We start from the raw sequence: 15,980 nt of genomic DNA on the forward strand, positions 1-15,980 counted from the left end.
TGATTTTATCCATTAAATTATTAGTAAGAATTATCACTGAATACCGAAAATGATAGTTTGGTCTCTTTTCTCTGCCCCTTTGCACCCTCTGGTGGAGGTGTTAAGAAGGGCAGAAGGGTCGAAATGTTAGCAACACTAGAAAGAAAAAGAAGCAAAGAAAAAGGATAATTCATCCAAGAACTAGAAATCAACCCCGAGAGCTGGGTATCATCTCAGGTTCAGAATCAATTTTCACATGATAATACTTGCCAAGTCCTCCCAGAAGGACTTGAACTAGTCCTTCAAAATTGAAATTGTGAACTACTTTTGAATAAATTTTCAATGAGTTAAACTGAATTGATTCAAGCTATCCCTAACATTAGACCTATGCTATAAAATTCAATAGATTCAGATTGAATTGGAAAGATTATAACCCTGTCTCAAGGATTTATTTCTATAGAATCCAATTAAATCATTTTAAGATGAGTGATCAAGGATGGATAGATAGACACTAATCTATATTTCTCAAGTTTCTCAAAAAGCATTTTCCTTAAAAATTATAGAAATGTATTCTTTAATTATTTTAGCAAATATCTTTTGATACTTAAGATCACATTGTATTAATCAATCTGCACGTGTATATCTTACATAAATGTTCTCCTACCAGCATGTATCAGTTTAATTTCCTAATCTCCAAACCAACATCCTATCTAGCCTAGTATTCCTGGTCTTCAAGAAAAGACTATATAAAAATTTTTAAGGGAAGACAGCACACAGTACCATATTTTGCTATTGCCATTATTCTATATTGTCACCCTATAACCTTTCTGATCACTCATATAAACTATCCAGCTTTATTCAAAATAACTTGCTAATCTCATGTATAAACTATATCAAACTGTCTACCATCTTCAGAAGAGGGGAGGGGAGGAAGGGAGGGAGAAAAATTTGGATCTTGAAATCTTGTTAAAATGAATGCTAAAAATTTTCTTGATATATATCTGAGGGGAAAATAAAATACTATTTAATAAAAGAAAGAAAAAAAGAACTCTAAAAAAAATAACTTGCTACTACTGCAAAGTAATTCAAATTGATGTAGTATACATAATATATACAGCACAGTGGTATAACTTGTTTGTATTTTTACATTTCCTAATGAGAAATTCAACATTGTTAAATAATGTTGCTAAAACAGGGAATTTTGATTCCCAGAAGGAAGCATTTACTCAACTTCATTTGAGGCATAGAATTTGGATTTAAAATCTTTATCTTCAATGTCAGCTATCATCTCGGAGCGTTTCTGCATCCATTTCTTCCCCTACACTAAAAGTGGGGAACATGTTTCCAAACTATCTATCGCATTTCCAGGAGAAAAAAAATAATGAGTAGATTGCGAAAAAGAAAAAAAGTTTCCGGATCTCTATGATCCCACCCAAGATATGCATAGAATATAGATGAGCAAAGTGAGTGGGTGAGTGAAATCGCTTGTAACAAAACCCCATTATTTACAGATGAGAAATTTATATTGTCAGCGTAATATCTTTGACACTAAGCAGAGCTGAACAGTCTATAAAAGCTGGGTGAGAGATGCAGAGATCCAGAGCTCAGGACACTTTCTAAGGTCCAGAAGAAAGACTCTTCACTTTTACCTCACCTGCTGTATTTGACTGCGGTCAGAAGGTAAGAAACCTGTTGGATGACAATAAACTGACTTTGTTTCTTCCTATACAATTAAATATGCATAGGGCACATAAAGACTAAGGATCAACTTGTTGGTTTTTTATCTTTTTATTATTATTATTAATTATATATGTTTAGTCTGTAAGATAAACTGACTTCATTTCTTCCTATACAATTAAATATGCATAAAGTACATAGGTACTAAGGATCAACTTGGTATTTTATTTTATTATTATTAATTAATTGCACATAGGTTCAGCCTGTAAATGGGAAAGGATAAGAAATTAACATCTACTTTAATAGAATAAATGAAAGTAAATTTATTTAAGAGAATCCAAATCCTTATGTAAAATAGAAAAAATGTTAAGAGCTATGCTATACAGAAACCATTATATTATTACAAAAATGGATCTTTAAAATGGGTTAAAACAATTTTCCTTTAAAAAAAAAGATTCAAGGCGCATTTATTTAAATTTACTCTAAGAACAAAATATTCATTAAAATGCATTAGAATCATGTGCATTAGAGAAGTTATCTTATTTTTATTGCTAATAATTGAAGAACTGTTATTCAAAAAGAGCAGATTCATGACCATTTTTTTTTTAAAGTTTAGGGGTTTTTTTGAGTTGATCAAATAGATTCTGGAAAAGAAACTCTGGTATATTCTGTGAAAATATTTTTCATGCTAATCATTCTAAGTAGATGTTATCAATTTGGGGGTTCCCTTTGGTAACTCTGAAGAAAATGTATTAATAAAAATTGACTATTTATTGAACACCCACAAAAATGAATAACCCAAAGATTTTTATATCCTAAAAAGTATGCTGACTACAATTTTTAAAAGTAGGGGTACGGGTTTTTTAAAGTATTTGTTTGAAATGCTAAGATAAAGGCCCAAAGCAACAATTGTCCAATAGAATAAATGGACTTCACTAATTTGTAAGAACTAGTTCGGTGATATGCAATTGGCAAACAAAATAAAGTTTGGACTCTGAACTAATAAACCATTTCCATAAATTGGAATAAGGGGCAAATTTTATAATTGCTTTATTACTATAAAGAATAGAACTTTACCTTCTACATACCTTCCAATTGAGATTCTTGAGTTTTACCAAACTAGCTAATTATCTGTTTTGCTTATAAAATAGAGAGAAAAGTGCTTTTCATTTTCCCTCATTAAAGAGGTTTTGGATAACAATACAAAATAGGAATCTATTTTCTTTTTAGTATTGAGAGGATAGTCATTTAAAGTTTTTGAAGGATCTGTAATCCCTAATAGTTTTTATTTTAAAATTTTATTCTTTTAAAAATAGATTTTCTAGTAACAGATTTCTACTTTTGGTAGAAATTAGTTATTCTTTACTCATAGTACTATGAGAATCCAAAAAAATCTTTGGTTTTTTTATTTCTTATCATTTTTGAGATAGCAATAATACCTTACAGGAATATTGATAAAAGAATGCTATGAAATCACATTGAGGTCTTTGGTTAAAAATATTACCCCTAACTCTAGTAATATCAATCTTTCTTAAGACATGTTCCAAACCACTGTTGAGTCATAAACACTATTGCCTCTTTAGTTCAAGTCACTACAAGCCTAAGTGTAAACTATAGTTAGTATCATGTGACTTGTACTATAATGTTCAGCAAGTCTTCTAAATGAAAAAAAAAAAAGGATAGAAAAACACTCTCAAGTTGTTAGGACAATGTTGATGGATAGCTAAGAATATGCATATGCTAGTAACTTTGACAACTTGTCTGGAGCAAAGGCAGGAAACTAATACTCAGAATACACTGTTAAGTTTAATCTACATTAGAGAATTTTTTTTCTTCATTTTCTCAAGATGAAAAATCAACAAAACAATAAATCAAGCCCTGATTGCTATAATTTGCTGATTTCCCTAGGTGTAATTGCTCACATAAAAAATTTAACAATTGACTTTCTTGAATGATTCAAGCTATCTCTAGCACATCACTGGCTAAAAGTTTCAGTTCCCATGTCTTCTGTGCAGATCATCTGATTTTTCTCTGGAGCATGCTAGGCTTTTCAAAAAAAGTATAATCATTTGCAAGCACTTCAATTTCTTAATATTTGAATGCATAGTGAACACAGTTTATATGGGTTAAGATGTTTAAAAACTGCTGGATTGATGGCTTTCAAATCCTTATTTCTAACCAAATGTTTGTTACTAAAAATGCTCATTCAAATTATTGACAGATATGCATGATCAGACTTAAATTTAAATCTACCCAGCTGATGTGATTACCTTTCATCAAAGAAATCAAGACCATCATGATTGACTTTCAAGAGTAGGAGAACATGAGAAGTTTCTCTATACAAGTGTTGGTATTTCTGGCTGGAAATAGGGGAGTCCATTCTATTATGCTGTACCAAATACCCTCCATTGCAGGACTCTATCCACATTGTATTGCCATTATCATGAGATTTGCACTCAATTCAAGGAGGTATATGCTTGGGACACTGGCAAGCCGTGGCCTGTGTCATAAAACCAGGTCTGGGCTATGTCCATCAATTAACAATACGGTTTGAACTTGGGACTGCAAGAATAATAGCTTGATGACTTTAAAGATTTCTGTAACAGGCACTAATTTTCTTTTTGACACAGATATCTTCATTCGTTGAAGATTGTTCAAGTTGCCAGAAGCATTAGGTCTTCGTGCAAATTACTCTTGTCTTTAAAATGATATATTTTTTTTTTTAATTTAGAGCAGGTCAAACAACCCTAAAATACCTCAAATCTGTTGGCCGCTTTACAATTACAAAGTCTAGACCAAGTTACACTATTTAAAATATAAATGAATAATACATCTGAACTGACAGCTGGTATGCCAAGTTTTAGCCTGAGGCTGCTTAAGATGGTTGAAATGCAGTATAATGTAAATCCTTGGAAATGAAGGCCTATTAATTGAAAGCCTGAGTGATCGTTAAGGGGAGCATTATGGATAGGGTGCCATTCAGGCTAACCATATGTAGAATATCAGCTACATTAGATATTTAAAATTTTTTACTTGAATATTTCAATTTCATGTCTGAAAATGACATTATTAATCAGTAACTGAAGCATCCTACTTTAACTAAAGAGTGAAATGAGGGAGCATTTTTTTTACTCTTATTTGCTTTCAAAGCAACAATGATACCCTATAAAACAGCTTATACTGTCTTGTTAAGAATAAAATTAAATTGAACTTAATTTCATATTTAAATATAACAAAAATATAATTTCATCCTATGGCCATAGTTGGCTATTTTTTCCCTAATAAGAACATTCATTCACTTAGATATAACCAAATAAATTTAGCCTCAATATATTCAATATGGTTGCATTTTTCTTTCTTCATTCTCTTCTGACAGGCATTGAAAATGAAAAACATTTACTTTCTGGCTGGATTGTTCATCATGTTGGTACAAAGCAGTTGCCAACACTCCCTTCAAGACACAGAAGAAAAACCCAGGTAATAAGTCCCAGACACCCAACTAACAGAACACCAGCTATTCATATAGCTAAAGGTATCATATATGTATGTATGTCATAGATACATGATACTTGTGTAGTCCATGTTTAAAGAATTGGTTTTCAGTATATCATCCTTAATACTCTTGACATTGCTGCTAAATGAAAAAAATTGGGTTTATATTTTTGGAAAACAAATCAGATTCATAATCTGAAGAGTATAAGTAGAACAACATTTGCATTCTATAGAATATTATTCCATAAAGTCATTTTAACCATGAGCAATCTATTCAATTTTATCAATATGTAGATTATCATTCAGGGAACAAGTATTTAATAACTTAATATGCACCAGACACTGTATTAAGCTTTGAGGATACAAAGGAAGACAGAAAGAGTACCTGTACTCAAAGAGCTCACAGTCTAATGGAAGAGACAACATACAAAAAGCTATGTACAAACTATCTATCTACCTACCTATCTTTTTTTTTTAATTGTTACTGAATCATTCCACTTGTGCCCAACTCTTGATGACCTATTTGGGATTTTCCTGGCAGAGATACTGAAGTGCTTGGCCATTTCCTTCTCCAAGCTCATTTTATAGATGAGGAAACTAAGTCAAACAGGGTTAAGTGACTTGCCCAGGAATATACAGCTAGTCTCTGAGATCAGATTTAAATTCAGCTCTTCCTCACTCCTAGAGCAGTGCTCTATCCATTGTTACTTACTTGCCCCATCTATCTATTTGTGTGCATACATCCATTGGAGGTAATCAATCAAGAGAAGGAAGGCACTAACATTAAGGAGGATTGGGAAAGAATTCTTGGAGGTGAATCTTTTAGCTGAGACTTAAAAGAAACCAGGGAAGGCAGGTGGCAGAGATGAGAAGAGAGAGAATTAGCCAGCAAAAATTCAGTTGGGAAATGGATTATCTAGTAAAAATAGCTCATATTTATATAGAACTCCAATATTATGAAATAATTTTGTACATTATCTCAGTAGTTCACTATGAGATGACTAAGACATATAAAAGTCCCCCCCTCCTAAAGCCATACAATTAATTAGTTTATGGGGGTAAAACTCTAGGTCTCCAGATTGACTCTAAGTCCAATATTATTGCTAATAGAATTTGAGAATTGGAAGATCCTCAACAGACACCTTGTTCTACCTGTGCTTAAAAGGAATCCCTGTAATAATATACGTGACAAGGCCTAGATTTTCTCATTAGGACCTCCACAGTGAGGGAGTCCACCATCAGTCTAGGCAACTCATTCAACTTTTAAATTGCTCTGATTGGTAGAAGGGCAACATGTTGTAGGGGACAAGGTACTGGTCTTGAAGCCAGGAAGATGGGTTTACTCCTGGACAAGTCTTAACCCTAACTCTAAGTAACTCTCAAAAAAAAGATTATTAAATTTCAGAAACTTGTAGACCTCCCTCAGTAGAGAAGAGTTTCCTTTCCCTTTTCCAGTAAGATTACAGACCTTAGATTTGTGTAGTGTCTAATGCTCATGTTTCTATCCACTTGCTAATTTAAAGTACCAGGCTGTCTTTTTGCTAATACTCACCATTCATCCATCACTCTTCACTATTAGTGTGCCTCATATAATGAAACTATTATTTCAATATCAGTATAAGCAAACAAAATTAGTTGGGAAGCTAAATTTACATATATATTACATACATATATATATATGTATGTAATATATATTTGACTTTCAACCACTCTGTGTTATTACACCACTATTCCTTCTCATTAGAATAGATGGTTATGAATTGTCTGACTAGTTGAAAAAGAATTTTATTCTTCTTTGAAAGGGAAAAGCCAAGACAGTTGAGGTAGCAGAAGCAGGAGCTCATAAAGGAAAGAATATATTTAACAGTCATTCAGAGGATGTTATGCAGTTAGTGAATGACAGAGGCATGATTTAAACTAGGTCTCCCTAACTCCAGTTATAGCAATCTTTAAACTACTCCCCATCACCCCTGAGTTGGGAAATGTGATTCTCTCTACTCAATTATGTAACTTTTTGAAAGGATATGATTCCAATTGAAATTCATTCACTAACCAAATCCAGAACTTACAGCCTAGAATCTGAGGAAATTAAAGGCCCTGGGGTCCTCAATCTTTCAAAAAGTTATGTAACTCGGTAGACAGAATCAATTTTCCCTGAGTTTCTCTCTGTTTCAACAGTTTTTACTCAGTGACTACTAAGATCTTTCCATTTACCTAAATTCATAGTCATGGGATCATATGCTCATTGGAGCTGGAAGGGGGAGGTAGGAAAAATTAGAGAGGAGATAGGAAAAAAGCTCCTGGAAAGTATCGAATCTTTAAGTTCAAATATGTGTGACAGTAAAAATTTTGTTTTATAGACCATACACAGACTCACAGACAGAACCATTAGATGATAATCTGATGAATGAAGACAAGCGTCATTCGCAGGGGACATTCACCAGTGACTACAGCAAGTATTTGGACTCCAGACGAGCTCAAGACTTTGTGCAGTGGTTGATGAGCACCAAACGGAACGGGTAAGAATTCTAAACAGTATCTGGAATGTGTGGGCAAAAAACTCCCCTCTCTTCAAACTCTCATACAAATGCAAGCACTTTGAATTCAATCCTTCTCCAGTAGGTCATCAAACAGTATTAAGTGCCCACATGCTCATGGCCCTGTGCCAGCATTGTGTTAAGATGCCACTTTTTAGTAATGTGCTGTCTTTGTATTCTACTCCTGAGTCCTCTCAATAAGGACTCTCTTATAAACTGTTTTTTCTCCTAGAATAGGAGATCTAGGGGTAATAGATTTTCCACTGATTTTCACTTTCTAGTCCACTGCCCAGAGATACTCAGAAACTGATCTGTTCAGGATACAAACACAAAAGCCACTTTAACCAAATAGAGAACAAATCTATATAACTTGAGTGAGCTTCCTTAATAACACCCCTACCCAAGTAAATTTCTTCAAGTGCCATTAGCAAATTCAGTTCAATTGCATGGAATAGAACAAACATTTTTCAAGTGCCTCTTAAGTTGTTGTTCTTTCACTGTAGGGTCTTGCTTTCTGAAGTAGACCACACAGATCATAGCTATGCATTTAAAATGGCATGCCAGCTGCACAACATTACACAAAACTGAGCAAAAATACAAGTTGATAGTAAAGCATAAATTTCAATGTTTAGCATTCTTAGTATTGTGATATGTGTTAATTACTTGTTGGAACTGTAGGCAGGAGAATAAAGGAAAATCATCAACAAAATGAATGGAATCTGGAATTGTACAAAATCATCAAGGAGAGGAAGGACATTTGGAAGGAAAACAGGGAGGGGACTTATGTATTAGAAACACCTAAGTTCAGACATGGTTTTGTTAAGGACTGGAAGTCCACTAGGTGAACCATGAAGAGTCACAGAGTTTTAGAACTAAATTTATTATTAGTCAGTTGACATTTATTGAATACCTTCTACGTACAAGAACTCAACAAAGATGAATGTATTTTTATACTTGGCTTCAAAAAGTTAACTTTACAAGTAGAGAAAGGAAGAGGCAGTGTTAGACCAGAGTTTGCTGAAAAAGATCTTAAGACATTGATGAACCTCTGATTCATTATGAACCAGAAGACTGAGGAGAAGACTTTAAAAAAATAAACATATTGACAGGTTTAATGAAGAGAGATACAGTTTTAAGCAATATGGATGAGAGAGCCTTACTATATTCTATCCTAATCAGATCACATCTGAAATGTATTTACTTTTGGGCACCAAAATTTAGAAAGGACATTAATAAGCTAGAGAGTGTCCAGAGCCAGGGCTATCAAGATGCTGAAGAATCTTGAGTCAGATCATTTAAGGTTTTATTAAAGGAACTGGGAATTTTTGACCTGAAGAAAATACTCAGGAAGATCATTTTAATAATTTATGTCACTTTTTATCTAAGATATGTGGAAGGTATTAAAATGAGGAGATTGAAGTATAAAGGAGAGGTTGTGTTCAAGTATCAACAGATTCAAAATATCCCACATACACACAGGCCGTTAGAAGGAATGATATCAATAAATTATCAAAATCTTGAAAGGTTATCAAAACCTGAGTCATTCTGGCCTCTTAGAAGAAAGTCCTTAGAAAGAACAGCTGATAAATTCACAGAGCTTTCATAAAGGGCCAGTGCTGATTTGGACCACTTGATGTCCCTGTTGAGCCATAGAAACTAGAAGGAAGACCATCTTTTGGCTGTATTTGTGTTACCAGCAATGTGTAGGGTAAAAAGTGAAAGTCTCTGTCATCTAGATATTCCATGGAGTGGAATGGCAAATCAAACATTCAGCTATTTGAAAACATATTTGAAAACTAACTCACTTTACTTTCCTCTCTGTTACTTTGACACAACCTCTGACAAGTTTATAATGAACTTAAATCTTTCAGTTCCTGAGCTTTAAGCTGTTATGTTGTGCCATCAGAAATGTTTCATTAAAATGCTTAGATGGATGGATAAAGGGGATTAAATGCCTGTCACATATTTGAGTTTTACAAGTAAACTTTGAAATCATGGTTCAGATTAATGGTAAGACATTAATGTTGTTTTTGATGCAACCAGAAGAACTTGGAGATCTTTTCTGAATATGGGTAAAGACTCATATATTTCTAGAAAACAGTGGTTAGCTTTCTATCTTTCTCTCATCCCTTTAGTCTGGATTCAGGCTGTTTTATGTAGTATCAAATATGTGGGAGTACATCTAAATGTCTTATTAACACAATACCCCAAACCCAGATATTTGGGAATATCTAAATGCATAACTGAACTTCTCAGTCATCATCTGATTTTCCAGCATTGTGGAGATAGGGTCTTGTGTAACCTCAAAGTTGTAGACAAGTTCTTATATCAATAATCTTAGTGTGGTATGGTGGTTAAAGAACTGGACAGGGAGTCAAGAGAACCTAAGTTTTGATCCTATTTCTGATTCTTGCTAGCTTAGTGAGTTCGGGAAGTCACAGCCTTTAAATACTCAGCCTGTTTCCTTTCATTAAAACATAGCAAACAATCATCTCACAGAACTGAGAGTGTAAAATGAAATAATATAGGTAAATGCTTGTAAATGTCAGTTATTAATATTAATATAAGTTCTGTGTAATATACCAAGTGTGACTTAGATGTATATACTTGCTAATTCAGTTGGCTATTTTAGCAAAAACACAGTAATAAGACTGTAAGGCAATACAGCATAGTACATATGGAGATAGATTTGTGCTCAAGAAGACCTGGCTTCATATCCTACCTCAGACATATAGGTCTGTGTGAACCAGGGCAAGCTTATTAATCCAAAAGCTATGATCCCATGATTTTAGGTCAAAGTGTGAAACCTTGATCCCATCCTTCTGGTCTATTAAGAGATGCAGTGGATAGAGAGCTGGGACTGAAATCTGGAAGACTCATCTTCCTGAATTCAAATCTGGCCTCAGACCTTAGCTATTTGACTTTGGGCAAGTTATTTGCTTTGTGCCTCATTTTCTTCATCTGGAAAATGAGGATAATCATAACAGCTACTTCATAAGGTTGCTCTGAGGATAAAATATGTTAACGTATGTAAAGTGCTTTGTAAACCTGAAAGTACAATATAATGCTGTGTTATATATGATATATGCATATATTGTCTCTATATGCATATGTTGTAAATAATGCTAGCTATTATTCTAAATGATAGACTTTAGAATGACAGTGGTGGAAAATAAACTACAAAGGTATTTTTCTATAAACCATTCACTCTTTAAAGGATCCTATGAAAGAGATAAAAAATATGGTTCACAGCTTGGCAAAAGTTGAGAAACTTTATTCTAAATGTTCCCAGTATATATAAACACCCAAGCTTAGAATTGTTCTGGGACATCAGCAACTTTTAGGAAAACAATTTTAAAAATTACAGTTAAGGAGCTTAATACTTGCTACTAAATCAAATACTATGGCTGATGATGTCATAGTACAGTTGATAGTGTTAATTATAAATGAGACTAAAACTTAACATCAACTCCAGGTAGTTACAAGCCCTACTTTCTGGGATCAGATTACTCACTTTATTTTAATCTCTATACAGACAATATGAAGTGGAAGAGAGAGAAGTGGCCTGATAGTTAAGAATGCCCAAGTCTAGGTCCCACTTCTGACATCATCTATTGGGTGTGTTCAAATCAATTAATCTTACCGTGCCCCAAGTAACTCTCTAAGATTCTAAGGTATTGAGAAGGTGCAATCTACATTGGTAGGGAAAATTTCTTACTACCTTTCCTACACTCAGGAAATCACAGGTCTGATCCAAAAGCAGCAGCAGGAAAATAACAACAACAGCAAAAAACTGATAGCCACTCTAATAAAATACATAGGATCCTGGACTTGGGGTTAGAAGAATCTTTGACTGACTATTTACTAGTTGTATAACTTTGGGCAATTTATTTTACCAAATCTGAGATAAGTTTTTCTCATCTGTAAAATGGAATAATAATATTTGCACTACTATCTCCCTAATTAGGTGAATACTCATGGCACAAACCATGATTTAAACATGAAATTGTTTCTTTCAGGAACAAAGTTGCCAAACGCCATGATGAATTTGAGAGACATGCTGAAGGGACCTTTACCAGTGATGTCAGTTCTTATTTGGAAGGTCAAGCAGCCAAGGAATTTATTGCTTGGTTGGTGAAAGGCCGGGGAAGGAGAGCGTGAGTCCATATTTTTGCATCTAATGCTTTTTTGTTGTTTCTGATCCAAATGTCAGACCTAGATTTTCCCATATTTGTAATATTTATTTTCTTATTTAATAGTTGTCCTTACTCAAAAATAGAGAAAAAGAAGAGAATTTATAGGCTCACCACATTAGAAGAAGTTTTTTTAAAAAGAACCCCAATATTTTTTCTATTCTCTTTTATTTTTGCAATAGTTAACTTCCACCAATCCATTTCACATTAAGCAGAGAAGCTTAGAATTTTCACAGTCAAGAAAAAACAAGATAAAAGAAAAAGAAAGTGATAGAAAAATATAATCATTTAATGGAACATTAACATTGCTATCATCTATCATCATTGGGAAAGAAAAGTGTTTTGAGCAAAATAGTTTCTGATCTGGCAATGGAGGAAATAATGTAGTATAATTTAAGGATAGCTCAAATCAACAAAATCAACAAATGTTTATTGAACAAGCACTATGTGTGGTGCTAAGTAGTATGGTGAGTAAATACAAAGTATAAAAAACAATTTCATATAAACTTTATGTCCCTCAGTATTTTAACATCTGAATGAATGCAATTTCATCAATGTGATCTCTATCCCCAAAGGTACAGATTATAACTCACCCATGTCAACTCATCCTGTAATAGTCCATTTGAGTCCTTTCCTTAAGACATCAGGCAGATACTGATGGAACACAAGAACAGTTCATCCTTTATTCCTTTTTCTCCCACTTTGTGGATGGCCCAACTTCTTTTCTAGTCTCCATTTATATTCTTATTATAATCTGACACCTTTTATGTTATCTCTGATATCTGAGAAATTCCCAATGGAAGAAGTGCTATGAAAGGGATGCCTACTCTTTCCAAAGACTAATTTGACTTTGCTCAGTTCCAAGTGATCCTAGAGAGCGTCACGGTTTTCAAGTTATGGCATCTAATTCTTGAACTGATGTTTAAAGGATAAAAAGGGAAAAGGAAATGTAAAGAGGTCTTTGGGCTAAGTGAATACACCAATGGTGTCAAATTCAAATAGAAACCATGGCCATAATCTGTACATAAGAATCCTTATGAATTACATAATAACTTGGTTTTAAAATATAAATTATCCATGCTTTATTGCATTTTTATTTATTTCACTAAATATTTCCTAATTACATTTTAATCTGGTTTGGGCCTCACTTGGGAGTGGGTCACAAGCAGCCCATGGACCATTTGTTTGGCACCTCTAATATATATACCTGACAGATTTCACAGCAATTTCTTTGCTATCAATTGATGAACATTTTCCAGAAGATTTTTTTTACCTTCTTTCAGAGGTATAAACACATGAAGCATATGTTGAAAAATCAAATAATATATTAAATACAAAGTCTTTTTCCCCCTTTTTTTCCTTTTTAAAAGTTTTCCAGAAGAAGTCACTATAGTTGAAGAGCTTGGAAGAAGACATGCTGATGGTTCTTTCTCTGATGAGATGAATACAGTTCTGGATAACATTGCTACCAGGGATTTCATCAATTGGCTGCTTCAGACCAAAATTATCGACAGGTGATTACATTTCACTCCATTCTGAAAAATAAGTTTTATCAAAAATGGTCAATCATCATATTGCTACTGCTGGTATTCTACATTGGAAGAAGATAGTTTGGGGGGGTTTTAACTTTAACTTCTTAAATTTATATAATCAAAAAAATTTTTAATTTTTATTCTGCAGCCTTAGAATAAATAATGCAAAATGTTAACATTTCAGCATAATAGTTACTCAACATTTTGTTATTCCCTACTTTTAGAAATAGATTCAACTTCATTCTATCAACATCTTATAAAGAACTAACTGCATTTAAGACATTGTTTTAGATGCTGAAACTAATATTTCAAATACAGGATATCCCAAAAATCTTAGTGCTGTTAACTTAGAATTGCACTGAAATTTCTGGGATTCCCTATATATCTACCTATCCACCTACTTATTTACCTATCCATCTATCTACATAAATTATTATATGTTAAATTATTATTTATAATAATATATTAAATACATATACCTTAGAACTTTAATAGTTTGTAGAACACTGCATGTAGTATTTCATTTGACAAAGACCTTAAGTTGCAGAATCAGGTGACTATCTGTATTGGTACAAAAAGTTTCTTCATTAGGAGTGCCCAAACAAATGTAATCATAGGTTTAGCAGCCAAAAATAAAGGTATGTGCATCTCACAGCAATGTAAGTGGTAGATTTTACAGAATCCTAATTGTCTTGTCATTCCCAAAAATCTCAGAAAGATTAAATGGCTTGTCCATGGTGATGTCAAATATTGGCAGAATTTCCTAACTCCAGATCCAGTACTCTATCCATTAAAGAAAAAAAAAAGCCAATTTAGGTTATTTATCTATATCCTCTAGATTGCAAAAGAGAGATATTTGATCTGAATTATGATTCATCTATGTGGAAAACTCTGGGTGTAGAAATGCAATCCATGATGCAGATTGGAATCTGTTATCATTTCATAAAGTCACAAATTTATAGCTAAAAAGAGAGTAAGAATAGGATATAAGTCATCTAGACAAACCTCCTGATTTTACAGGTGAAGAAATAAGCTCAAAGAAGGCAAGTGACTTTCCCAATGTGACACTGGTAGCAAGTGCAAAATCAAGATTTGAACCCTATGTCTCTGATGCTAAATCTAGCTATCATTCCTCTTTACCACACTTGAAGTTACAGGAAATGGCTTGCATCAATAACATGAACTGATTTGTTCATGATTACATAGCTAGCATGTGGAGGAGACAGGATTTGAATCCAGATTATCCTGACTCCTAGGAATTTCTGATATTATATTATCATATACTTAACAGTCATGTAACCTACAGTAAATATCCAAATAATGGTTATAATCTCAAAATTTTTAAAAAAATATTATTGAAAGAAGGCTTGTAAATTAGCTAAGAGATTGATTATTTTCTTCTCAGTATTTATGGGAAAGGTTTGTGGGAAATCTTTTAAGATAAATCTTCATTAGAAACAAGTATTTTCAGCTTCTACCAGTGTGAGGGTCTTGCGAAATTAAGAGGTTTTTAAAAGTGACATCTACTAAAGTCGTGAAAAGGTGTTCCAAAATTGGATGTTTAAATTCTCTGGGTATTACAGCAATACTTAGTCACTGGTGTTTTTTTTTATTATTTCTCTAGGAATTAAGTGTATAATTACTGAAGATCATCTCCACCACATCACCTGCTGGCCTCTTGGGATGTTTTAAAAATTTCTGTTCTGTAAATTAACAGAATATATCCTAAAGCCTTATTGCTTTGCATGCCAAGAAATGAATTTCATTCCAGTGTTGTGTAGCCAAAGGATTGTTTTTGGAATAAACTATTGTCAAAGGACTCTTTAAATAACAGCTTTAAAATATGAAAGTGCCAGATCCTCATATTTTCCACTTATTTTGGGCAAAAAAAATCCCAACCTGTTTACATTTAGCTATGAAAATATTTTTTCTATAAAATCAGCTTGTACATATAAATGATTCCAATCACAAAATGTCTGCATTAGTAATCAGAAAGGGAGAAAGAAACTGGTAACCACAATAGGGAATATAAAAACAGGACTTTCCACTTGAAACCTTTGTCATAAAAATGCTCAGCTTTCAAAGATAACAAATAGCAGCCTTAAATAAAAATTTTCAAGCTTCTTTACTATGGTCTGTTTCTCTATATACATATACAAATGATCGACTAACTCCTTTTACACTTCCCCTTTGGTCCTATGTATCCAGTACTACCATTGAAAACAAATAATCCTTGATATTAAAATGTCAATAAATTTCTATTGAATGGATTTGCTGAGTGCCCTTTAGGAATAGAAAAAGGAAATTATAATAGTAATTGGTATTTACATAGCATTTTAAGGTTTTGCAAAGTTCTTGCATGCATTATCTTCCTTGAAGTTCATAACAACTCTTTGAGATGAGTACTACAGAAATTATTTCCCCCAAAGAGGTTAAGAGAGGTATTATGCATCACATAGCTACCAAGAGTTAGTCTTGTGTCTTTTGGCTAACATACATACTGCCTCTTAAAATTTCAATAGTAACTTTAAAAAATTAGAGAGCATGGGTTTTCGGTTTAGCTCTGTATC

At 33.2% G+C, this 15,980-nt stretch overlaps 1 protein-coding gene across 2 annotated transcripts; it reads left to right on the plus strand.

The window, feature by feature from the left end:
• Positions 1-1,554: 1,554 nt before the first annotated feature.
• GCG (glucagon) lies at positions 1,555-15,534 on the plus strand. 2 transcript variants are annotated; one of them, XM_003763897.2, is made up of 6 exons: positions 1,555-1,659; positions 5,033-5,133; positions 7,509-7,667; positions 11,705-11,842; positions 13,249-13,392; positions 15,035-15,534. In XM_003763897.2, the coding sequence occupies exons 2-6, from the start codon at positions 5,042-5,044 to the stop codon at positions 15,039-15,041; spliced, it is 540 nt and encodes a 179-aa protein (XP_003763945.1). In that variant the 5' UTR covers positions 1,555-1,659; positions 5,033-5,041; the 3' UTR covers positions 15,042-15,534. The 2 variants fall into 2 exon arrangements, with proteins under 2 accessions (XP_003763945.1, XP_031816437.1); XM_031960577.1 differs by lacking the exon at positions 15,035-15,534 and having other exon boundaries at positions 13,249-13,396.
• The last annotated feature ends 446 nt before the right edge of the window (positions 15,535-15,980 follow it).

Source organism: Sarcophilus harrisii, chromosome 3, assembly GCF_902635505.1.
Source record: "Sarcophilus harrisii chromosome 3, mSarHar1.11, whole genome shotgun sequence".
Taxonomy (NCBI): Eukaryota; Metazoa; Chordata; class Mammalia; order Dasyuromorphia; family Dasyuridae; genus Sarcophilus; species Sarcophilus harrisii.